This window comes from Lactuca virosa, chromosome 5, assembly GCF_052849685.1.
Source record: "Lactuca virosa cultivar CGN04683 chromosome 5, Lactuca_virosa_CGN04683_v6, whole genome shotgun sequence".
Taxonomy (NCBI): domain Eukaryota; kingdom Viridiplantae; phylum Streptophyta; class Magnoliopsida; order Asterales; family Asteraceae; genus Lactuca; species Lactuca virosa.
Window position 1 is genome coordinate 155,148,789 of NC_136430.1, and position 27,490 is coordinate 155,176,278.

Consider the following 27,490-nt stretch of genomic DNA (forward strand, 5'->3'; position numbering starts at 1 on the left):
GTTAAAGGAAACATACCAAATTCTCGAGTGTTACAGTTTTCTTGTTAACTCTTGATTTCAACAACTCCAAATATAGAGAATCTTTTGGTTCATGGTGTGTGCTATAGTATAAAACACTTTACAGATAGAGAGAAAATATAAGGAATTTTATGTGTTAATAATGAATCATTCTAGTTTACACGATTGCTTCTTATATTGACATGGTAGTTGCTTTGGGTGAGCTACAAAAGATAGACCAACAAGTATGCATCATAATTATGTGTATGCAAATAATTATTTGTATGTTGAATTGATTGAAGCTTTTGTTTTTGTATCAAATGCAACCATGTTTTGAGAAAGATGATTTAGGATGAAAGGGTTCCTGATTTGTTACAAATAGAAGAAATGTAGTTTTAGGGTGCTATAACATCATATATATATATATATATATATATATATATATATATATATATATATATATATATATATATATTCCAATGTTAAAGGTTTTTGTAAAATTGAAATTGAGTGGAATAATATTCCAATGTTAAAGATTTTTGTAAAAGTCAAACGGATACATTTTATTCGACACAAAAGAGAATAGAGTGGTAAAATTGTCATTTTTAGTAGTCAACATAGCTAGCCAGATACGTAATCAAACAACATGATTCCAATCAGAGGCAGATACATCAAGAGTTTAAGACCCAATCAGGCCCTAACTCAGTCAGATCTGACTCAGTCAGCAACTATCAAACAACCTCTAAATATAATATGTTTTAAAAAAAGATTTCACTTGTAATAAATGAATAAAAACTATTTTAAGATTCTAAAATAAGTTTAATTAAAATTTAGTTTATTGAAGCAGGGGCAAAACTACTATGTGCTACCCTTCAAATTTTCTAGTCAAATGTAAATTTGGTGAAATTTTTTTTGAAAATCTATCACAAATCAGTTGGAAATCCGTCAGAAATCTATCACAAAGTCTGATAATTGTGAATTTAGTGTAAATTCATCGGTGTAGTGACGATTTTGTGACTAAAACTTTATTTGGAAATGAGTTTTTTTTAGTAGCGTAACCACTGATTTTACCTTTTGGGTCCATCCTGACCTGCAAACCTTAAAAAACAAACATACATTTTATTACGAACTGCAACCGTTTGATCAATCTCTTCTACTATAGAGGATTACAAATATAAACCGCAGACTTCAGATGTTTTTGGTTTCGAAAATTCATAACACCACTAAACCTAAAAAGGATTTGCCGAAGACTTTTTTGGTGATATGCTTTCAAGAGACTCTCACGTTTGCATCCACATGCGAATCACGTGCTAATTCCTAAATGTTGGAAGCGTAGTAGTTTTGATCATTAGATTTGAAAATCTCTTTGTCATCTCACACAACTTTACCTTCTTCCTCTCTGCCTTTTTCTTTTCTCTTTCACACACTTAACACCAAAAACACACAGATACCAACTTCCTTTTTTGAACAAAAACCATTCACTAGGGTTTTCATTAATCCCTTTTTCATAGCCAAACCCCACTAAAATCTATCTTCCTTTCTTCTTGCCTAATAATTACAACGCTCCCAATCATATATGCTATTGTGGGCTCTCTGGAGTGGAAATTAGAAGTCATCTTTGTGTGTTCTCTGCCTTTTTCCGATGCAATTGTTGTGATGACTCATCTCCTTCAACGATTTTTTTGTGATGGCGGGGCATCTTTTTTCGATAATCGTACTAATTCTGTTTGTCCTCTTCGTAACAAAATCGACCTCGATCAGTGGGGTATCGGGTTGGGATGACGACGGTGTTTATGATAACGACGGGTTTGGAAGACTGTTTCATCAAGACTACTCGCCGCCCGCGCCGCCGCCACCGCCGCCGCATCCGCCGTCGGCATCTTGTGAGGATGATCTTGGTGGGGTCGGTTCCTTTGATACTACTTGTAAGGTCATTTCTAATTTGAATTTAAGCCGTAACATATATGTAGCTGGGAAGGGAAATTTTTATATACTTCCCAATGTGGCTGTGAATTGTTCGGTTCTTCCTGGGTGTGAAATCGGCATAAATGTCACGGGTAACTTTACATTAGGTGAAAATGCCAAAATACTGGTTGGGTCGTTTGAATTAGAGGCTATGCATGCCGTTTTCGCGAATGGGTCTCTTGTTAATACCACTGCTTTGGGGGGTGATCCGCCTGAGCAGACTAGTGGTACCCCTCAAGGTGTTGACGGAGCTGGTGGAGGGCATGGCGGAAGAGGGGCTGCATGTTTGGTTGATGAGAAGAAGCTTCCGGATGATGTTTGGGGTGGTGATGCTTATGCATGGTCGAGCCTAGCAAAGCCATTGAACTATGGAAGCAAAGGCGGGACTACAAGTAAGGAGATAGATTATGGAGGAGGTGGCGGTGGGAAGATAATGGTTGTGGTCAAGGGTAATATCGAGATGGATGGTACTTTATTGGCTGAAGGTGGAGATGGTAGTCCTAGAGGTGGAGGTGGTTCCGGTGGCAGCATCTACATCAAGGCTTATAAGATGTAATCTCTTTTTCCTTTTTTAGAGTATTATTATTATACCTTTACCTTATCTAGATTGCATACATGACAAGTGATCTCATGTATTATTTTCCATCGTAGCATTCTTGAACAGGGCAGGAGGGCGTTCTGTTTTTGTTAGTTTTTAACACCTGTTGTGTTGGATTCTTTGATCTTTGTTTCATGATAAATACATGGTATTTTTGAAACTCCCTAGAATACTAAACTGCTAACCCTCATGGCTTCATTCAGTGTCAATATAATATGGTTGTTTATGAGTTGGCAAATTTGCATTGAAGTCCTTGCTCCGTATAAAATATAAATATAATATGGTTGTGCCACCAATTATGTGAACTTAGAAAAGTAATCTAATACATTAAACAGGTAAAAGCTGGTAATATTCTTTGAATCCTTTTGATGCCACCAACTTACTCGTTCTGATTAGTTTCTTTCTGTCTAAAATGATAAGAGCTGTTATCTACAGAAACTCACTACCTCCATTCTGCTTGATAATCTAATATCTTGTTATATATGTCTGATGATTTTTTTGAAAACTATGGCTACGATTCTTAATTATGTAAATACCTTCTGTAAAACTATATGTGGGGTTGGGTTGGTTTTGCATTTATGCTCGAATACCTGTAATCATCAATTGCAATAAAGGAAGTAATCTTGATGATATCAGAAGGTTTGGTAAATGGTAATGCAAGCTATGATGCTTCAACTTCCAAAACAACTTTTGTAATTGCCGTGGTGGGTAAAGATGGTAAATAAGAAGGAAAGGTTGCTGTTTCACTACTCATTGGTGTTTGATGGTTCTTGAGTTTCCAATCATATGTAGATTAAACATTCACATAGCAAGATATGTGAGTGATTGTTGTACAAAGGAATGAATGATAAACACATGTGGAATCTCTGTATGATGGAGTTTCTTGTGTGGGGAATTGGCCTTCTGTTTGATGAGCATGTTTTTACACGTTGCTTGTACAAATAATCATGTGTAAAACACAACTTAGTGCTGATTTCTTTTGACTTAATAAACTTAGGGGACAATATTTACTATGCTAGGGCTAGGCTATATATGGGTGTTTCTCTTTGACCTAATGCAGAAAGAACGGCGTAACAGAGGAAGTCTAGGAAAAGAGGGCTCTAACATTTTTTCAAATTCGTCCTCATCTATTTGTTGTTATTTTCTGAAATATTTTTAATCATTATTTATCACACAACACTTTATGGGAACGAAATAATTGCTGGTCTTTTTTAAGTAAGTATGACTCAAAAGTCAAAAGAAATGTCCTTTTATCTATTATGGTTGTTTGTCAATCTTTCTTTCACATGTCACCTTTTGTCTACACACGGATGCCCATATTTGTCAGTCTTGGACTGTTTGGTTTCTAGGATTGAATGAATGACCATTAACATTTTACTGGCAAGTTTTAGTTTTAAAATGCATGGCTCTGATTCTGAAAGTTGGTGTAAAAAATAGCGTTTACAGTCTGACTTAAACTGAGGTTGTTGTTTTGAAGTGCAGGACTGGAAATGGCAAAATGAGTGCTTGTGGAGGTAGTGGTTTTGGTGGTGGGGGTGGAGGAAGAGTTGCTACTGATGTGTTTAGCAGGCATGAAGACCCTAAAATCATTGTCCATGGTAGGAATGTCTTAACTATTCATATGTTATTATCTTTCTTTATTTCATGGGGGTATAATGCACCTCATTTGTGATATAAAAACACCATATGATCAATTAAGTTTATTTATTTATTTTTTTGCGTGCAGGTGGAAGTAGTATTGGTTGTCCAACAAATGCGGGTGCTGCAGGAACTTTTTATGACGCTGTGCCCCGAAGCCTTATAGTTGATAATTTAAACATGACAACTGACACAGACACACTATTAATGGAGTTTCCATATCAGCCTCTTTTGACTAGTATTTTCATTCGAAATTTTGCAAAGGCTGCAGTCCCCTTACTTTGGAGTCGTGTTCAGGTCAGTCAAAAATAACTTATATTATGTTTGCATAATATCTTTTTGCCTTTTCTCTTTTACATTCAGTTTAGCATTATATGATTTTTATCATACCTGTTTTGAACATTGTGTTAGTGCACACATGTATGATACTAGCTTGCAGTTGGTTGGTGTTGCTACACTATCCTCTTGCATCTAATGTTAAAAGAATTTGGATGATGAGCGTGTTTTGCTTTTTGTTACTCAACACATCTGATGGTCTTTTAAGTTTCATCATGCATTCATTGGACTGGGACGATACTTGGACAAAAGTTATAATTATTTTATGTCCCACCCAAAAAGATGGAGATCTCGGCCCTGCAAAAGACGTGAATGCCCCTCCTCATAAAAAAACAGTAACAGTCCTGTGTAACAAACTCATACATTTCATGAGTTTGTGTGTATATATATGTAGTAAATGAAGAACCATAGTCCCACATGCTACTGACTACCGGGTAGGTTTGTTTATTGTACTTCTTTTTAGTTCATATCATGAGGAAGCTTCAAATGATGATTAACTTACCGGAAAAGATGGCAATGAAGTGCTTGTATAACTTGTACCCTAGATCCACTAATAGTTCTCATTGTGTTTGAATAAAGAAAAATGATAAAGTACTATCTCTGTTGTTTTTCTCTTCAACTTTTAACCATGGATGGCCAAATCTTACTGCAGTACATCCTATAACACAGGAATATGGGTGTAACTTGTATTTTCTACTTTTTGACTTGTTCTATTAATTACAGAGTACAGAAAAACACTTGTACTTTCACCATGATTTGGCCACTTAATGATTTTCCGTAGTGATTATACAATTATAGAGCTTTTACCATTAAAAAACAATTATTCCCTCTTACTTTTTTTAATCAGTTTAGCCGTTGAACTCTATACACACACACACACACACACACATATATATATATATATATATATATATATATATATATATATATATCAATTTAGCCGCTTAGCTATTTGCACGACTAATAGTTCAGTGGCTAAATTGATAAAACAGTGAAATTACATTGTGCATTTTAATATTTGAACCTTTTTTTAAAGCTGGGTAACCGGGAAAAATGATTATTTTAAACGTTCCAAGAAAGTAGAATGGTATAAATTATCATAACAAAAAAAATAAGTGCCTGAATCAATAAAAAGGATGAAAGTACATTGTGTTTTTCTATATTTTTTCCTTGTGTTAAATGATAGCCTTTTATGAGGGGATAAAGTTAAAGCTCACCCAAAAGTTGCTATTTTCATTGAATAGGAGCTCTTTTTTATTTTCGATATTTGCAGTTGCACAAGTTTAGTATGTTGGCTGTCTAGAAATGATGGTTAGGAAAGGTTGAGTCATGTTGCAAATGGAAATAATGGAATTATATTATGGGTTGGGTTTCTTATGGTGTGGAGTGGTTGATTTAGGTGCAAGGGCAAATTAGTCTTTTGGATGGAGGCATCTTGAGCTTTGGGTTGGCACATTATGCTTTATCGGAATTTGAAGTATTGGCAGAAGAGCTGCTGATGAGTAATTCTATAATCAAGGCAAGCAGCAAACCAGTTACTTTATCCAACTTCATTATTTAAATTACAGTGTTTGGTATTGATGTCAATGTACAAGTGTTTTTCTGTATTCTCTCATTTGTGCAAAAGAAGTAAATCGTAATTATTTATCCGTACAAAGCTTGTTCCTATTATCATCCCTTGTAACTTAGAGGATATTATTTTATTGCTTATGTATTTCCTATAATATAATGAGTTTTGTTTTGATATTTTCAGGTTTATGGGGCTTTGCGTATGTCTGTAAAGATGTTTTTGATGTGGAATTCGCAATTGCTTGTTGACGGTGAAGGTGATAGGAATGTCGGGACTTCTGTTCTTGAGGCTAGCAATCTTATTGTTCTCAAGGTACTCTCTCTCTCTCTCTCTCGCAAACTACTATGCTTCATACTTACTCTTTTTGGTGATGGATATTAGAATGAAAGAGAGGTTTTTGTTTTGTCAATGTGATTCTTTCCATTTTGTTAATTTCCGTTCCGGATAACTTTATTTTTATAATTTATTTTGTTAATAATACAAATTTATTTTCTAAAAGTGTATCGAAAAATATCTTTTAATGATGTTTGATTTTAATATTTGTAAATAAGTTGATTGATTATAATTAAAATTTTTTAATGTATAAAGTAGATTTACAAACAAAACAATGCAAAAAATTCATTCCGGCCAACCCAAACATGATTACAGAATGTAGTGAATGATTCATTCCTGTAATCATATTCATATGTCATCCAACCAAACAGAAACAGCCACTGCCCTAGTTGCTCAGCTTGCTTTTTTTTATAGTATGAATGTTGCATTTGTTTTGATCACATGTTTATTTCTTAGGAATCTTCTACAATACATTCTAATGCGAATCTTGAGGTTCGTGGCCAAGGATTACTAAACTTGTCAGGGCCAGGTGATTGTATTGAAGCACAAAGACTGGCTCTTTCACTGTTTTATGGGGTCAATGTAAGCATCTATATCTTTCTATTTTTTTTTTGATTTAGTAATGTTACTTATATAATATTCACATGAATTGAAAACCATTGACCTCGAACACCTTTGTCTTATTTGATATGGATTGTGACTTATCCACACACACTTCATATGTTGTCCTTGTTTTATATAGCATGTAAATCCTTTCTGTATGGATTTTGTTTTTATGGTCTTGGTAGAAATTACAAACTTGAGAATGACCAGCATTCTTGTTGAAATTAACAATATATGCTACCATCTAGCCAAGATTTCCTAGCAGAAACTAAGGTGCTATTTTTATTTTTTATAATTTAGTGGAGACATTTACTTGATTCAGTAAAGCAGAATATGAGTGTTTTTTTTTTACTTAATACAGAAACGACTTAATACATAAAGTAAAGAGAAGGAGGGTCTCCCCATTAAATCCTATTTTTAAAAATTCCCTCCTTACATTTCCACTAGTTTAATACTTTATAACCCCCCCGCTCATTTCACATCTACTTTTATTTAGGTATGTATAGTTATTCTTACATATTTACATATTTTATCATTATCTATTTACGCCTTGTATATATATGTTTAAAGTTACATATTATATATCAGATGATTTATCTTTATTTAAGTAATAAATTTATAATTTTGTATACATCAAATGTGTAATAAATTCATATATATAAATAAATAACTTTTTGTTTAAATCTATTTGTTTTTGTCGTTTAGAATTTAAATTAAGAACAATTATTTAACAGACAATCATTCCCATTCAGCAAAAATTCCAAACAGAAGGTCCTGAAATGAAAGTTTGGAAAAAGGCATGCAAAACTTAAATGAGTTGAAGTTTTTATGCATGCAATTAATTAATGATAAGACAGTATAGTTGGTCTTACTTAGACCATCTCCAACCCATCTCCATTTTTTCCCCCATAAATGGAGTAAATAGTGTTTCATCTCCAACCCAACTCCATTTTCTACCCCATTTTTTACCCCAAAAAGTATATTCCTAGAATATTTCATTTTTATAACTTATATATATTGTCAAATATACCCCTCTACTAATTAAACTCTATATTTATGATTAATCAATATAAATTAGTATGTAACATGATATTATAAATATTAAATATTGCATTTAAATTATAATTAGTAGATAAAATAAACTAGAAATGTATAAAATAAAAATGAGAGGGACTAAAATTGGCAACCAAACTTCACCTCCATTTTTGGAGATATGAATAGTATTCCCCCATATATGGGGGAATACTATTCATATCTCCAAAAATGGAGGTGAAAATGGGGTAGGGTTGGGGGAAGAAATGGAGTTTGGGGGTGGGCTTGAGATGCCCTTACAGGTGCAGCCTCTTCTAATTTGCATCATCTGTCATTTTTTGTTATCATGACATACATACATCAATCAGTATCAGCTAAATATCACCCTCCATTCCATTTGGCTGATCCTTATTTTATTTATAAATATATATATTTTTGCTATTGTTTGAAGGTGGGTCCAGGATCTGTTGTGCGTGGTCCGTTAGAAAATGCTACGACTGATGCTGTGTGAGTTGATTATTGCAATCTATCTCTGCCATTCTTGGTTTGCTACTAACTAACTAACTAGTATTCAATAAAAATAATGTGGCCTGGTCTCAGGACGCCCAAATTGAATTGTGATTCTCAGCAATGTCCACAAGAACTGGTTCGCCCGCCTGATGACTGCAATGTCAATGCTTCACTCTCCTTCACTCTTCAGGTGAGGTGATGTGATGTGATTCTAGTCACAAACAATTGAAAAATGCCAATTAACCAAACCTCTAGAGAGACTTTTTGAGATTTGTTAATAATAATTATATTTAATTTGTTATTCCCTTTTTAGATATGTCGTGTTGAAGATATCCTGATTGAAGGACTTGTAAAAGGGTCCGTCGTGCATTTTCACCGGGCAAGGACTGTAACTATTCTGTCTACTGGTACAGTCAGCACATCTAAGATGGGTATGTATGTTGATAGACTCTTGAATATAGTATAGTATAGTATAGTGGTAACGAATTTAAGGAACGGAAAAATGATGTTTTAGAATTACTTGACTTGAGTTGAGAAAATGGGTTAGGAAGGAGGACTTAATATGTTAAGTCACTCATACTTGTTGTAAAATCAATCGTATTTTTTTAATTTGATGATTGGGTGTTAACAGGTTGCACGGGAGGTGTTGGCAGGGGTCGGATATTAGGCAATGGCATTGGCAGTGGGGGAGGTTATGGTGGCACAGGTGGATATGCTTATTATAATGGGACCCGCGTTGAAGGTGGTCTTCCATACGGCGATGCTGACTTTCCTTGTCATCTTGGTAGCGGAGGTGGAAATGCTTACCCAACAACAACAACAACAACGCCTACACCTACACCTACACCTACACCTGGTGGTGGTGTTTTAGGTTTGAATCAAACTTGATTAATATTCCCTTAATACCCTGATAATAAATAAATATATAAATAAGCAAGAGGGCGTTTGGGCATTTGATTGTTTATGCAGTAATTGGTTCATTAGAGCATCCTATATCAAGTCTGTGTGTTGATGGATCACTTACTGCGGATGGGGGAAGTTATGGAGAAAAAAGCGTGAGAAATGCGTATGATATATACAAATCGGGTGGTGGCTCTGGTGGCACAATTCTTTTGTTCTTAAATGATCTGTTTGTTGGTGAATCCGGTTCTCTTTCAAGTGCTGGAGGTTATGGTAATCCAAATGGGAGTGGTGGTGGGGCCGGTGGGAGAATCCATTTCCATTGGTCACACATTCCAACCGGAGATGTATATCAACCAATTGCTACTGTCAAAGGGAATATCTCAACTGGGTTCGTTCTTTCAATCCGATCTTACCTTAATAAACTTTTATCTCAATGCAAAAACATTTTGTGATTTATAGCACTTATTAAGGCATTATAAAATAATAGCAGCTTACTTACTCTTTCAGTTTCAGTTGACATTGGTATATTTTTCAAAGTACATTGCTGATGTAATTAATAGAAAGAAATGAATTTCACAAACTGATCAACTTTATTCTACTCTTAAAACATTTGTGCTACATCCATTTTGATCTGTTTGTTGTTTGTTGTAGGGGAGGGCTGGGTGGAAATGATGGTGGTGCTGGACAAAATGGAACTGTCACTGGAAAATCTTGTCCTAAAGGGCTTTATGGGACATTGTGCGAGGTATATAATATATTGGCCCTTCACCATTTTTTTTAGTTATGACTTAGCATTGACATGTATGGTCTTCATAAATTGCTTTTTTTTTTCGTGTATCTATATAGGAATGTCCTGTTGGTACCTACAAAAATGTTACAGGATCCGACAGGTCCCTTTGTTTCAAGTGCCCACCCGATGAACTTCCTCACCGTGCTCTTTATGTTGCCGTCAGAGGTATTCAATTACTGCTCAAATTCATCTCTCTCTCTCTCTCTCTCACACAGACACACACACACTCTTTCACCTTTTAACTTGCACATTCCTCAAGAATGGTACTAAAGTAGACATTCGTTTCTTCCACTGAAGTCTAAGGTTGTGTTTGGTTGTGGACAATTGTTTTTAGTTTTCTAAAAAGGAATGGAGTTTTTATTTTCCGTTTTAGAAATTTAGAAAGCGTGTTTGGCTGTATATTTTCTATCAGATTTCATTTTCCATTTTTTGTTATTTTAAATAGGGTTTATATTGTTTTTGAAAAGAAAGTATTAAAATGTCTTTAAGTTGTTTTAAATAGGCCAGGTGAGGGTGGGGTATTAGTTAGTTAGTTATGTGGGTGGCTAAGGTTGGTAGTGTCTGTGGGGTGGGTATGGGTAGGGTATGGGTGGCGGTAGGGTGTAGGGTGTGTTTTGTTGGTATGGTTATGGGTGTGGGTCTCAGGTGGAATGTGGGTGTGGGTGGGAGTGATGGGGATGGATGGCGTGTGTGTACGTATGGTGGGGTATGGGTGACGGTGGTAGCAGAGGTGAGGGTGGCGGCGACGATGGTGGTGATGGGGGTAGGGGCGGAGTGGTGGATGTGGCGGCGGTAGCGATAGCGGTGGTGGTGGTGATGGCGCTGGTGGTAGTGGTGGTGGGTGGGTGGGTGTGTATATAATCTAGAAAATTTTTGTAATTAAAAAATGTGGAAAGCTATAATTATCTGTTTTCTGAAATTTTCTAAGTTATTTGCCAATTTGGGAAACGGAAGATTTTCATTTTCTGTGAAAGTTTTAAAAATGTCATTGAATTAAATGCTTTTTCAAAAGACAAAACTGCAAAAATGGTCCCTGTGGTATGCATTTTTTTGGGGTTTTAGTCCAAACCATGACTTTTTTGGCTTCGTGGTCCTTTTGGACTAGTTTGTATGTAAAAATGATCCCTCCGAAAATTGAAATGACTAAATTGCCCTCTTGATATATTTTTTTATGTTTTTTCTATTTAATTTAATGTTTTATTAATAATAAAATAGGGCCCACACCCCACTCACTCACTCTCTCTATCTCTCTCTCACACACACACACACACTCTCTTTCTCTCTCTCTCGATTGATTGGCTTTTTCCCCAACTTTGAAACATGCATCTTCACCACGCCTCCTCCTTTATTCCCACGATCGATCATAGATCAGAAGGCAAATAGTGTGGAGCTACCCGTTTTGTTATTGATCGATCATACAGAAAAAGAAACAATAACGGAGAGAAGCAAAGAAATCTGGTTATTGCTAAGTGAACTGATCAGAAACGATAGTATACAGGAACTGATCAGAAATGGAGTTGTTGATGGTCAAGCAATTGAAATTTTTGTCACAAACTTATTTCAGAATATGAAGCTTCTACATCACATGGGTTAGGTTAATTTATCTGCAGAACTCGATAACCCAAGCTCTCCTTCCTCGCTTTGAAACCTGCAACTCAACCCTTGCAACTCAACCCTCTCCTTCAGCTACCACATGTTATGTGAGGAAGATGGTGCCCCCACCTGTAGATGAAAACTCTGATATGGTTTCTCTTTCATTGAATTGTCATCTCCGTTTGTTGGCCATCATCTAATAAAACAAAACACACACACACACATACATACTGAGATCAATTCGATTAACAAACGTAGCAGAAGGCATCACCGATTTAACTTTATGCCAACCAAAAACCGCTTTCTCCGCTATATTCTTCAAACTCACTGCAAGAGAAATCGAAGGCAGATAAACAAATGCATCTCAACAAACAACCCCTGTTTTGCAAATGATTTCCAATATGCCATTTAATCTCACAGATTCTTTCAAACTCTCACACGTTAAAAACCTAAAATTGTCTTCAATGTTGCGCCAAGTAGTTAGGGATTTCAGAATCGTACCTCTTAGGGCTAAAATGGCTCAACGGGGGCCGCTTGGGTAGATTAGGATGAAATCCGATAAGGCGTTAGAGCAATACCATTCGAGAATTGCACCATAGATTGATCTTTTGTGTTCATCAATTAGGGTTTAGGAGACTTTGTATATGAAGGGGATGAACCATTTTGGGTCTAGAGTTGTTTCTTTGGGGTTGTTTTCTTGTCAACCGAGTTCCAGTAAGTAAACAAATTGGATGAAGAACTCCATGACTGTTCTCTATGAAGCACATCGTTGGAAACGAGTTTTAATCGGCCAATAAGTAGTTTAGGTGCTTGTTCGGGAGGTGGGCCTGGAGAGGGAGAGGGAGAGGGAGAGGGAGAGTTTTCTTAAATTTTTAATTATAAAAATAGATAAAAAATGAAAAAGAAATACCTCAAGGGTATTTTAGTCTTTTCAGTTTTCCGAGGGACCAAAACTACAAGTAAACTACCTCAAAAGGACCACCAATCCAAAAAAGTTGTGGTTTGGACTAAAACACCAAAAAAATGCCTACCACAGGGACAATTTTTGCAATTTAGTCTTTTCAAAATTCTCATTTTTCTTAGAAAATGTTTCATGAAAACTGCTTATTTTTCCATAACTAAAGGCACCCTTAGGGTGCATTTGGTTGTGGAAAACTGTTTTTATTTTCTAAGAAAATGTTTTCAGAAAATAGAGTTGAGTTTTCATTTTCAATTTTCAATGAAAATTATAGAAAACGCGTTTGGTTGGAACGGGTGGAGTTTTCATTTTCCATCTTAGAAATTTGGAAAACTGTAAAAATCACTTTTTTAATTTACATATAATTTGGAAAACTGAAAATTTTCATTTTCTTAGAAAACTTTGGAAAACTGAACGAACCAAGCGCGTTTTTAAAATTTCCGTTTTTCTTGGAAAATTTTCCACAACCAAACGCACCCTTAGTCTCTTGGAAAATTTTAGAAACATTATCAAACCAAACGCATTTAAAATTTTTTTACTTGGAAAACTTTTGTGGGAAACTACAGAATATTCCACAACCAAATGCAACCCAAGGGTCTGTTTTGTTGGACGGATTTGAATGTTAAACTAATTGAACTTTTAAAGGTAATGGCAATGGAATGATTTGTTACATACTACGCTCGTGTTTGGTAGCTTGTAGTTTTAGGAATGAGATGAACTTTTATATTTTGTTTACGTACAATTCTACTTTTTACATTATTGAATTATAATTACTAATTTGTGATTTACAAAATAAAAATCAAACACAATTAAAGCTAAAATAAAGAAACTATTTTTAGTTTTGATAAAAAATAATTGTAGTTTATTTAAAATCATGGATTTTATTTTTCAAATTGTGTAATTTTTTATTCAATTCAATGATGGAATGAAAAAGAGCACCTGAAAATTAAGAAGATGGAAGCAATCATATTCCTTGAAAAGGATCCATTCTGATTTGCAGCAGCCAAGGCCAAGCTTCTTGAAGGACAGTAGAGAGAAGTTTGATATTTTTGTTTTTGATGACAGGTGGTATTGCTGAAACACCATGTCCTTACAGATGCGTTTCAGACAGATATCATATGCCAAATTGTTATACGGCTCTGGAAGAGCTGATTTACACATTTGGGGGGCCATGGTTGTTCGGTCTACTTCTATTGGGTCTTCTTATCCTTTTGGCTCTTGTGCTTAGTGTTGCAAGGATCAAATTCGTAGGCTTTGACAATGACAACTCACCTGGCCCTGCTCCTACACAACAGGGATCTCAAATGGATCACTCTTTTCCTTTCCTTGAATCACTCAATGAGGTGCTTTTTTTTTTATCCATTTTGCACAGACCAGATAAAAGATCCCCCTGACATGACATCCATTTTGCACAGTCTTTTGGCCTGTTGCAATGTTTTAATTTTCTATTATTTAACTTTTAACGTTTTTATGGATCTTTCAGGTTCTGGAAACTAACAGAGTGGAGGAGTCACAAGGACATGTTTATCGAATGTATTTTATGGGTCTGAATACTTTTAGTGACCCTTGGCATCTTCCTCATACACCTCCAGAGCAAGTCAAAGATATTGTGTAAGTGTAACTTCCTTTCCCTTTTATTTCTCTGTTAAGATGTTGAGTAGCAAGCGATTGGTTTGTTTTGAATGATACAAAATTTACCTTTTTTATCATATGATATTTTACTTTTCTTTCTACCCAAGTTCATCCATGCATTTGAAAAATCTATCCAATTATAGGCAGTGCATCTTTTAAAGTAGTGTGCAATCAAAACATGTTGGCATTGGCGATGGATGATTTTATTAAATTGAACGTGCAGGTACGAGGGGGCATTTAATAGATTTGTGGATGAGATTAACAGCTTAGCGACTTATCAGTGGTGGGAGGGATCAATGTATAGCATTCTTGTTTTTGTTGCTTATCCTCTTGCATGGTCATGGCAACAATGGAGGCGCAAGATGAACTTACAAAGACTCAGGGAATTTGTTAGATCTGAGTATGACCATGCCTGCTTACGTTCTTGTCGCTCACGTGCTCTTTATGAAGGCCTTAAGGTTGCTCCTTATTCCCTATTTTATATATATATTGCATCAAATATGATTGTTGTTTGGATAAATGATGTTTTGAGAAAATGATGGCTGAGATGGTGAGAAATGGAAGAAAAAAGCAAAATGAGAGAGAATTTGCATAAAGTTCCCTAACTTAATGTCAAAATGATACATCTTAGGGTTTGTTTGGCTTACAGATTTTTTTTGGAAGGAATTTGAACTTGTCAAAGGAATTGGAATCTGTAGTGCCTTTGGCTGGCAGGATATAATCACAATCAACTTATAATCAGAATCAAACTTATCGATAGGTAAATAAAATTATTATTTTTTAAAATAAGACACAAAAATTCTTTTACATAAAATGTTAATCACTTGCAACCAAACACAATGAAATCGAACGAACTTCAGTTCGGCCAAATCCCATGAAATCCAGCTTTCATTTAAGCTTGATTAAGTCTCAAGCATTTGATTCTTAGGCCATAATGCTGCAAATAATACTCCCTGGTTACATTGTCATCTTCAGTTGTTGATAGATAACATATGTAGTTTAAAACATCTGTAATCTTTTTTTGTAGATGAATGGTGGTTTTGAGGTGTTTTCTTTGTATGTAATGTGTAGGTAGCAGCGACATCTGATCTAATGCTAGCTTATGTGGACTTCTTCCTTGGTGGTGATGAAAAGAGAAGCGATCTCCCTCCTCGCCTTCACCAAAGATTCCCGTTATCACTATTGTTTGGTGGTGATGGAAGTTACATGTCGCCTTTCTCACTTCAAAGTGATAATATCATTACTACCCTCATGAATCAGGTCTCCTATTCTTATTTCACCCCTCACCAACATTAAATATATAATTTGTGGCGTTTGTCGATTGTTATAGAATGTTTTTTTTTAAAAAAAAAAAAAAAATCTTTTAAGAAGCTTAAAAAATGTGAGGTGACATATGAGTATGGTTGCCAGGCGGTTCCTCCTACGACTTGGTATCGGTTTGTGGCGGGGTTGAATGCACAGTTACGGTTAGTTAGTCGGGGTCGGGTGAAGGCAATGTTTGGGTCAGTAGTGACATGGCTTGAAAATTATGCGAATCCTACTTTGAAGGTATATGGGATACGTGTCAATCTTGCTTTTTTCCAAGCTACAACGGGTGACTATCATCAATATGGACTTATTGTATCAGCTGTTGATGATCAACCCCAACCTGACTTTATTTCCTCCAACTTGGAGGAGGATACCAACACAAGGACAAGGTAATGTTTATTACTTATCAACCTCATTGCGTGTAAAGTAAAACGAATGAAACTGTCATTCATTAAGGCACCGTTTGTTAAGTAAGCTAAGCTTATGCATTGATTGATGTCAATGGGACAAAAATTGCCAAAAACGTGGGTGTGGGATGAGAGAGACTTGTCCCTTCTGTTCTGACAACAGTGGCCGAGGGACGTGATTTTGATGATGGAGTCTTTCTTTGTCTCACCTTTTTGGGTTGGACAATTAATATTAGTGTCTGGCTCTGGCCCAAGGCCTAAGCTAAATTGATTGATTGATTGATTCTTTCATTTTGACAGTAATGATGAATATGATGGTGATTCAAGAGAATTTATGAGGTTAATAGAAAATAGTGGGACGCAAAAGATCAGGAGTTATGGTAGGATATTAGATCTTAACAGTTTGCAAGCCTTCAATGAAAAGAGAGATATATTCTTTCCCCTCTCTTTTATAATTCACAACACAAAGCCGGTTGGCCACCAGGTCTCTCTCTCTCTCTCTCTCTCTCTCTCTCTCTCTCTACAAATTACAAGAAAGAATCGCAATGTATTTTCCTTTATTAAGGCATTATACATGTAATATAATATATAATAAAGAAAAGACTGGAAGTTTGTTTTTAAAGATATATAATAGGGGTTGGTTGTGTTGGTGCAGGATGTTGTGGGGCTGGTGATCTCGGTGCTACTATTAGGAGATTTTAGTTTAGTGCTACTTACACTGCTCCAATTATATTCGTTTTCGTGTGCGGATGTGTTTCTTGTTTTCTTCATCTTGCCGCTGGGGATATTGCTTCCTTTTCCTGCCGGGATTAATGCTCTCTTCAGTCAAGGACCCAGGCGCTCTGCTGCTCTTGCTCGTATATATGCTCTTTGGAACATTACATCCTTCGTTAACGTTGTATGTCTTCTTTCTTTCTGCATTAACTCCAAAGGTTTCTTGTTTCTTTTTAATTTGGATAATTACTTGAGGGAATGAAACAGAAAATTAAATACTAGGACATAATCATATTGGTTGCTTTTAATCACTTTCTGGATAGAGGCAGTAAAAATAAAAATTGGGATGTTAGGTGGGTTGTGTAACAGCGACCTCAGGTTAAAACCTTTTTACAAATGTACCACTTTTCTCTCTCTCTCTCTCTCTCTCTCTCTCTCTCATCTTTGGATTAAAACAAAGAGGTTGTACTTTAGGCATTTGGATACATCTCTCGACAACTTTACTTTTGAGCCAAGTTCCAGTATTGGGGTTGGGGATTAAACACAACTCATAATTAACCAGCTTTTATTTTAGGCAAAACTAATATTTTCCTGCCAACTCTGCCAACTTTTTCATGTGAATTCTTTTAAAAAAAACGGCTTAAGGTATTAAGTCGGTCATATAGAAGTGCATATGTTCATCAACAATAACTTTCATATGTGCACGTTTTTTTGAGTTTTTTTTGCGAATGCACTTATATATGACCGACTTAATGCCTTAAGTCACTTTAAAAAAAAAGAGAAATTAAATATTCTACTTTTGTTCCTACAAATCTTTCTACCCAATTAAATGATGACATGTGTGGTATTAGTATATTAAAATATCATTAAATGAACATTAAATGTTACATATGTCACTATTTAATTGGGTAGGAAGATTTGTAGGAACAAAAAGTAGGAGGAAATTTAATTACTCAAAAAAAAATCACAAAAAAAAGTTCGCGGGAAAATATGGGTTCACAAAAGATCCTGACCCGACCCTATATATAGAGGCCCTATATATAGAGGCAGGTTCGTTGAGATTCAAAATAAAATAGAGATCTTGAGATTTAAAACAAGTCACATCTGCCGCTCTAACCTTCGGCGTACCGGCGCGGCGGGTCAGTTATAATCATAAATGATTATGTAGCGCTGCCCGTTCTTTTCGCCTCCGCCACCTTCCCCACCACCACCACCCGCCATCGCCACCACCACTACCACCACCTCCCAGCCGGCCCCATCACTGTCACCTCCATCACTTATACCATCTGCATCTCTGCCACCACCACCTCTTTTGCCACCAACCGTTATAATCATATATGATTACTCAATCTGTGAACATACATATTTGTATAATCATTTATGATTATGCATATACGTATAAAGATGTATAATCATATATCATATATGATTATACCTCTCTGCCATATAATCATTTATGATTAGGCATATCCCGTTGTTGCCGGTATGCTGGAGCGTTAGAATGACAAATGAGAAATATATGCCTGAGGTTGAATCTCAAGATTTTTCTTATTATTTTTTTAATCTCAAGTGAACCATCCCATATATATATATATATATATATATATATATATATATATATTATTACCACCACTACCGGTTTATGATTTGTTTCCTTTCACTTTTAGGTGGTCGCCTTTATGTGTGGTTATGTTCACTACTGCAGTCAGCCAAGTACCAAACTTCCTGAGACATGGAACATGTGAGGCACTAGCTAACCTTCACATCTCCTTTCATATCATATCATATCATCTCATATTACGATCATTATAATAATAATAATTATTATTATTATTGTTATTATTATTATTATTATAGCATAGCATCCTCATCCTACTACCATTTCCTCTGATTAGTCGCTCAAACATTTGTTAGAGCTATAATCGGGTAGATTTTCAAATTACAATAATGCCCTAATAAGAAAGAAAATTACAAGTACAATGCTATATAACTGGACATATTTCTCTTTTCATAGGCCATATCACAATATATGTAGTGAAAACACAACGTTGTGCTATAATAATAATTAATAATAAGAAAGTATATAGCTATTTATTACATTAGACCTTGTTTTTATTAAATATATGCTTATTATGGATTGGATGGGTGGTTGTTTGTTGGTGCAGGGAGGAAAGCGAGTGGTGGATTTTTCCGGTTGCACTTGTTTTGTGTAAATGCATACAGTCGTGCCTTGTGAATTGGCATGTTGCCAATTTGGAGATTCAAGACCGGTCCTTGTATAGTAATGATGTCCTTGCTTTTTGGCGATCTTGATCTTGAGACCACCCCTATTATCTTTATCTTTTTGACAGTGTGGGTATTGGTATTTTCCGGATTTTTAATATAGCTAACACAAAATGCAAACTAGAGAGAAAAAGAAAAAGAGAAAGGTGTTTTAGATAGAGAAATGAACTTGAATAATAAGTGTTTATTTGTTTAGATCGATGCTTATTTTTCTCTGTGTATATAAATTCGGGCAACTCCCACACACCATACCTACCTTACAGATGAAAAACATACACTAATCTTAGTTATTTTGTTGGACTTAATGCCTTCAATGTGGATGTAAGTTGTATATGAATTTTTTTTTTCAACTTATTGCGGAGTTAAGGGTTTGATAGAGAAATGTGGTTTTTTGTTATTCATTTTTGTTTATTTTCTTTTATGTAATAGTAGATGCCATTGACTCATTTGGCTGCAAACAATTCCAATGTTGATAATTCTAGTATTCAGCTATTATGCCTATTTTCTCTCAGCCTGATCATGAACTCATAAACAAGATGGGTCAGTCTTCTCCTTCACCCCATATTAAAAAAAAAAGGCGGGGAAGGGCGTTGCAGATGTCCGGGACGGACACGATTTCTTCTAACGCTAGAAGACCACTGGAAGACACCCGGGACCAGAGCATGTCGTGAAAGCACACTGGGCAGGCGTGCATTGACCGTGTCTCTTGTTTTATCCAAATGTAGATGTTCGCTTTGTTGTACCTCTTCCGTGCTAGGTATATTTCGTTGGAAACTTCTCCTCATAACCGTGTAACACCCCTGGAGCTATTTCAAATCTGTGTGTTCCGTTTCTATGCCTACTTTCGCGACAAATGGCTTTTATTTAAACTTAACAATTTTTCCTACAAGTATTTTTCAAACTTCACAATTTTTTTATTACTCTTTTCTATCTTGTGCATCCCCTTGAACAAGTTTTTATTTATTTTTTTCTCGTATGGGGATCATTGGCATGCTTTAAAATGGGGTTAGTACTCTCTTGAAGCACATCTTTGAACATCGTTTCTTAATCTTACATCTTGCAATATCTTTTGAATTGCTTCCTTGATTTTTCTTTACCCACCTATTGTTCTTCAATCTTCACCACTTTCTTATTTGGAGACGCAAGATAACCATAGATTAATCATTCACTGAAACTTCATTCGTTTCGGCTGTAGACGTATTAGCCTAATCATCTTTTATCCATCAATGATATTTTCATGCCCGAGGTATTAACAACTGGATGGATGTGCACATGCAATTGATCTTCAACTTTAGAAACATATTCTCACAATTGGAAACTAGGGGTGAAAATGGGTCCAAACCCGATCCCGATGGACCCGGAAACCGGGATGGTGTATGGGAACCATTTTCGGATAAAATGAGCTTAGAACCGAAAAACCCATAAATGTCAAAGTGGTTAGGGTGGAACCCGAGTAACGTGGGTCTAGAACTGGAAAACCCAAAAAAACGGGAAAATCGGAATTTTTTTGGTACTTAGTGAGTTGATATTCTTATTGGGTTGATATATATATATATATATATATATATATATATATATATATATATATATATATATATATATATTATTATAACAAGTCACAACACATCTCATTTGTTGAGTGGAGTAATAATAGATCGTCAAAATCAACTTTTTTTTTTTATTGGTTTGAAATTTGAAATTTTCAAATTTGATATCACGACTTTAGAGGACTATAAGTCATTGAATATGAAACCCAAAATGAAAAGACTATAATCTAAAATCATGTACACTCTAAACTATATGCTGGAAAAAACCGCATGTCAATCCGACTTCTATCGAATGAGATATGCATGTTTTAAAATTTTTACATTATACAAAATACAAAAACAATTAGTTGAAATGCTAAAAATTTCCAGCTTTAATATTCGTACCTCGGTGGATTGTAATCCATTTAATATGAAACAAAAAATGATAAAATTACAGTCTATTATAAGTACAAACTTTAAACTACATACTGGAAAAAACTGCATGCAAATTCGATTTCAAGTGGATGAGATATACATGTTTTAAAATTTTCATAGAATACAAAATATAAAAAAACTGAAAAGCTGAAAATTTATAGTTTTGATATCCCCGATTGTAAGTCATTAAATATGAAACCAAAAATTATGAAACCAAAAATTAAAAAATTATAGTCTAACATAATGTACACACTCTAACTATACGTTGGAAAAAACCACACGCCAATCCGACATTAAAAGAATGAGATATGCATGTTTTAATTTTTTCATAGAAATCAGTTTTGGTTCATAAACACATTATACCTTAACCGGACCGGACAAACCTAAACAATGGCGAATCTAGAACAAAAATCACGTGGTTCCTAAATTAAGTGAGGCCAATAAAAAAAATCAACAACACTTTTGGGGTCGGGTTGGGTCGACTCATGTACCTTAAAAGAACTGAATCAGTTCAATCGGCTCATGTAACTTGTGCCACCGATTAAAAAATTAAAAAAACCGATTGAAATATAACTAAAAAATACGTACGGTTTAACGAAAATCTACTTGATTATTAGTCTCCGCCTATTTGCTTCTTATTCGCTAGAGCACTCTCGACATCCGGTGGTGGTGCATATTCAATAACTAAATCCATCGCCACCACTCATGTCTGTATCCGTCGAGGCTTATCTGTTTACCCAAACCATCCATTAAAATGATTTTAGTTCTTAACCCTACGGCTTTGTCAAATCATATCAAAATTCACTGGGGATACTATGATTATGTATGTTGCGGTCGACACAACCTCACATCTCCAGTAAGTAATAATTTGTATGTTGTATTTAAATATCGATAGCTTTGGTTTGTGATTATTATATCAAATTCATGAAGTTATGATCCGGTAATACCGTGCTTGGTGGGGTTATATTTTTCTTTTTAATCTTTAATGGACCATTTAAATGATTATTATATTTGAATCATTGGCACTTACCTTATAAATAAGTTTTGTGCCGGACAGTTTCCAAAGCAATTGTGAATAATGGAATCATGTAAATATTTATTTACTTTTAATTTACGTTTATCCCTTACAATTCGAATAGTGTTCATTAATCCTTTTGATTTATTTTTGTTTATGTTAGTTCCTTAATTTGTAGATCACGTGAGCAACTTTAATATTTTCTATTGGAATTTGATTTTTTAATAAATATTTGCTATTGGAATTTGATTTTTCAACAGATTTGATACAACTTATAATGCAATAAAGTGGATTTGGCTTTGAGAATTCTCTTTGAGGAGAGCAATTAATAGACCATCTATTTGTGGCTACGTTTTGTAGTGCAAAACATTGTTTAGCTATTAATGGGAGGCAAGTTCTTTCTATAGACGTTATCAAGTTGACTTAATCTGGTTTGACATTTCACTATTTCCTATTTATCTTGTGTCATTGGTATCAAATTGACTTGATCTGTTTTGACATTTTACTATTTCCTATTTATCTTGTGTCATTGAATTTCCAAACTTTCTTTCTTCATTGTTTTTCTTCTATTATAAAGTTTGGATTTTTATCAATTATTTTTTTGGAATTCGTAGGCAAGCAAAGAAGTAATCAAATTGCCTTCGGTAGCTATGCACAAAAAGGAAGAACTATGTGTTGGTATGTATTCTGTCAGAATGAGGAAGATCAATAAATATTCTTTCAGAATAAGGAAAGACAATATTCCTTTGGTTCTCATACAAAATTCTTCGGTTATAACCATTTGGTATTTTATCATAGGATTTAATAAATATTCTTTCAGAATGTTGTTTTTCTTCAAGAAGTTCATTTAATCAATATGTGTATTTTGTCAGAAATATGTATATGTATCTTGTCATAAATATGTATCGAATGTGTTAGAATATATACGAATGTTGTTATTATTCAATTTCAGGTTCAAGAATTTTATTATTCTTCTTTAATATTCTGATAGAATAACATTCTAACAAAACAATATTATAGAACATCAATCTAACATAATAATATTCTGACGGAATTAAAATTGAATTTATTAAAAAAGTCAGAATTCAAAATTAAAATAATAAAAAATCCCTTAAAATCCAAAAATTTCATTTTTAAATTTATGTTTCCTAATTTGAAAGTAATTGAAATTTACATTTTTACCATTCTTTTAATAAAATGGTATTATTCTATTTTTTTTAATTTAATAATATATATATATATATATATATATATATATATATATATATATATATATATATATATATATATGCTTAGGCTATTCTATTCAAAGTAATTATTGTGTTATTGTATGTATAAATGTGGGCCAATCAATTTTACTTATTTTAAGAAAGTGATTAATATATATTATTGAATTAAATATAATTGAAAAATATCATCTAATTTAATTACAAGGGTATTTTAGTCAATTAATATAGATTTAATAAAGGAAAATTGCATATGTTAAGGGATCATAGATTCTATTAATTTTAAAATTCCGATTTTACGAATTATAATTCTTTTAATTCGGACATTCTGACAGAATGTGTTTATGAGTATATTCAAAAATAAAAATATATTCTTGAACCATAATTAATAAAAATATTCGTGAACCTATTTCTTGATCATGACTTTAAAAACTTCTTGTAGAATAACAAATTCTTGAACAATCAATTGAAGAATAAAAACAAAAAATACATTATTTTTATAGAATACGGGTAACAATTGTTAAGAATTACATTTATTGTTAAAGAATAAAACTAAAAAACTTTCAAAACGGGAAAGAAAACATCAAAATCTAACAACGACACTAATACATTCTAAAAGAATAATGTTGCTTAGAATCACTTTCAATTTTGTGGTCCGTTCTTCAAGCATCAACTTCTGTGAAAACAAAACCAAATTGTAGTTTAGATTCCAACAGAATTAGAATTCATGATTCCATTCCAACAGAATTGGAATTCGTGATTCCATACAATTCGTGAACAAATGCCATTGATCTTCTACAATGGTCCATAATCGATTGATTCCAACCATTCTTACGAGAATGACATTTTGTGAGACTAATACCAGACGAGAATTACGTTCTACAAGAATACCATTCTATTAGAACACATTTATTCTCCTTATCTAATATACGAAAACTTGCAGTCCTTGCTTTTGCTTCTCTCCTTTACCAGTTCCAACCTCCAGATCCTTTTATGATAATCAAAAAGAAATATCAAACTAATAATCCAACTTAAAATTAAAGTTCAGTGAAAATTCCAAGTAGTCTTACTTGATACCAGTAAAAATAGATGACCTTAAAAAAAGTAATTGGAAGAGATGCAAAATTTCATTATGGTTTTCAGGAAATTACCAATTGCATGTGATAATGATGTCAAAACATCGTTTACTGAAGCAAATGGACCAAATGTCACCACAGAAAAAGGCGACGGGGCAATAAGCTTTGCTGTTGATTCTTTACGCAGATCAATCTGATAAATATATTCCAAAAAGATAATGGCTAAATACAAAATCATTCACAAAATTGAAAGACTGATAAATGCTTTGTTTCTAGTATCACCACATTCAGAACTAAGATACTTCAAAACGTAAAGCTCTCATAAATCACAGACTACTGTAACTTAAGCCTACGAGGATTGAAAATCGCATGGTTTTTGAATAAGTTTAACGAATCTAAATAAATTATAAAGTTAAAATCACTTTAAACTCAAGAAACAAGCTATAAAAACACGATACTCCAAACATATGTTACCTGGTTTTGAAGGGGAAGGCGGAGCCGTACGATTTGACTAAGATCTTGACCAATAGGGAAAAAAATTAGGGAATTGGTGGTCATCGGTGGGGACTTGGTGGTTGCGGTGGTCTGGATAAACGAAACAAAAATTAGGGAGATAATGGTTGGTCGCAATGGCTGGGATCGATGGATGCAAGAAAATCTGAAGGGAATGAGGTCTACAACCGTTGATGGAGATTGAGCACGTATCAGTCGGATTAATTTCATCCGAGATTGAGCCACTGCCATTGACGCGCACATGCCACCTGGGAAAAAGAGTAGGAGGGGTATAATGATTTTCATCAGAAACTGTAAATGGTATTAGGCGGAGGAAGCAGTGGCGAGGAGGACGATTAATTGGTTATGGAGACAAGTAGGAAGGTGACCTACGACGCAGAGGGAAAGAGAAAGAACCAATTGTTAGTGTGAGGAAGAAAGAGGCGAATTTAGTTCGCCGGTGTGATCTGGAGGTGGATTTTAATAGGGTTAATAAGAAACGGATCCCTAAAATAAAGGGACTATTTATAGAATTGATTTACCAAATTACTAAATTACCCTCATTGATTTATTTAATTATTTAATTTTGATTGCCCCACATTTATGCATACAATAACACAATAATTACTTTAAATACCTGAACCTAGCTCTCTCTCTCTCTCTCTCTCTCTCTATATATATATATATATATATATATATATATATATATATTGTAACTTATGTTTATGATTTCTAATTTCTAACCATAGATGTATGATCATGGTTGTTTGACGTGATCAGTTCAACCATACATCTCTCTCTCTCTCTCTCTATATATATATATATATATATATATATATATATATATATATATATATATATATAGAGAGAGAGAGAGAGAGAGAGAGATGTACTGATCACGTCAAACAACCCTGATCATACATCTATGGTTAGAAGTTGAAAATCATAAACATAAGTTACAATAGATAAAGTTATAAATAGATAGTTGACAAATTAGTTTTTTTTTTTTTTTTTTTTTTTTTTTTTTTAGAACGGCGGTTTAGTATATATCTGGGATAGAACCCAAGACTTCCTTGTTAGACACCTTGTTAGCCAAGTGGGCTAGCCCCAACTTGTAGTTGACAAATTAGTACAACAACAACTAAAACCAAAGGTCCAATAAATACAAACCAGAACAATGTTTGACCACCCTGTATTTATTGGAATATATGACATTTAATGAATAACTCAATTAAGAAATATCCATAAAAGAAGAATCCAAATTAACGAGGTTATTTTTTGATATTAAAGCCGTTGAGTTAAAAAAAACTCTCTAATTTTCACAAATTAGAAAAAATGCTTGAATTCACAAATATTATATACTTTTTGTGATTAAACAAAATAGCAAAAATACTTGAATTCGCAAAGATTATATAATTTTTATGATTAAACAAAATATCAAAACTTTTGTTTTCTAACAATCACAAGTAAAATTAAAATCTCAAAATTGTGAAATTTTAATAAAATAAATACATCAAAAAAAAAAAAAAATGAAAAACAGAAGGAAGTGGTAGAATTGATAATATCAAACACCGTGATCATACATCTATGATTGAAATTGATAAATTTTTTTTAACCAAAAATTATAATAAATAAACAAATCTCTAGACCCATTAGTACCAACGACTAAAAACGAATTTCTAATAAACGCAAAACCGACTTGGTAACAATATATGACCACCTTATATTTATTGAATATGACGCGTTCCCTAAAAAGAAATATATGTTCTTGCCACTTAAGGCTAATATATATATTTTCCGATAGATTGCGTGTTATTGTCAATACATCATGTTTCATAATCATAAAGGAAATCGTCAGCCGCAAGAAACTATATGCCTAAAAGAAACAATGCAATTAATGTTGTGTGAGTTTCATATAATACGCGAAAGCGAAACCATATATATCCGGTTAAAAAAATTTAGAAAGTGCACAATCTATTTTTAAAATGATTAGTTTAATTCAAATTTAGTTTGGTTTTTAGGTTATTATGCTCACCTATACAACAAACTGAGATATGTTTTGCCAAATGAAACTAGAGTAAATTACATGAATGGTCCCTATGGTTTAGAGTAATTTACACGTTTGGTCCCTAACTTATCTTTTTAACTCGGAAGGTCCCTTACTGTTTGCTTTTGTTACGTGCTTGGTCCCTGTCTTATCTAAAAAGACTATTTTCCCCTTGATTTTTTAATTTATTTAAATAAACACACCCCCAACCGCACCCCCCTCACCTTACCTTACAAACCCCACTTTTTCTATTTAAATAATAGCATTTTTAGGTAAGACAGGGATCAAACGCGTAACAAAAACAAATAGTAGGGACCAAGCGTGTAATAAAAACAAATAGTAGGGACGTTACGAGTTAAAAAAATAAGTTAGGAACCAAGCGCGTAAATTACCCCAAACCATAGGGACCATTCGTGTAATTTACTCAAGAAACTAATGGTTGAGAATAATCTATTTGTCGAAAAGATATTATCCTGAAAGTAAACTAATACTTTCACTAATTG

At 34.0% G+C, this 27,490-nt stretch overlaps 1 protein-coding gene across 2 annotated transcripts; it reads left to right on the plus strand.

Moving 5' to 3' along the window:
• The first annotated feature begins 1,363 nt into the window (after nucleotides 1-1,363).
• Nucleotides 1,364-19,475, plus strand: LOC145115977 (uncharacterized). 2 transcript variants are annotated; one of them, XM_079052334.1, is made up of 22 exons: nucleotides 1,364-2,514; nucleotides 4,043-4,158; nucleotides 4,287-4,495; nucleotides 5,934-6,053; nucleotides 6,288-6,416; nucleotides 6,894-7,019; nucleotides 8,524-8,579; nucleotides 8,673-8,772; nucleotides 8,896-9,013; nucleotides 9,214-9,453; nucleotides 9,552-9,873; nucleotides 10,137-10,230; nucleotides 10,332-10,440; nucleotides 13,892-14,169; nucleotides 14,310-14,437; nucleotides 14,682-14,916; nucleotides 15,530-15,718; nucleotides 15,869-16,155; nucleotides 16,474-16,657; nucleotides 16,829-17,071; nucleotides 18,555-18,628; nucleotides 19,053-19,475. In XM_079052334.1, the coding sequence occupies exons 1-22, from the start codon at nucleotides 1,685-1,687 to the stop codon at nucleotides 19,198-19,200; spliced, it is 4,335 nt and encodes a 1,444-aa protein (XP_078908460.1). In that variant the 5' UTR covers nucleotides 1,364-1,684; the 3' UTR covers nucleotides 19,201-19,475. The 2 variants fall into 2 exon arrangements, with proteins under 2 accessions (XP_078908460.1, XP_078908461.1); XM_079052335.1 differs by having other exon boundaries at nucleotides 2,379-2,514; nucleotides 4,038-4,158.
• The last annotated feature ends 8,015 nt before the right edge of the window (nucleotides 19,476-27,490 follow it).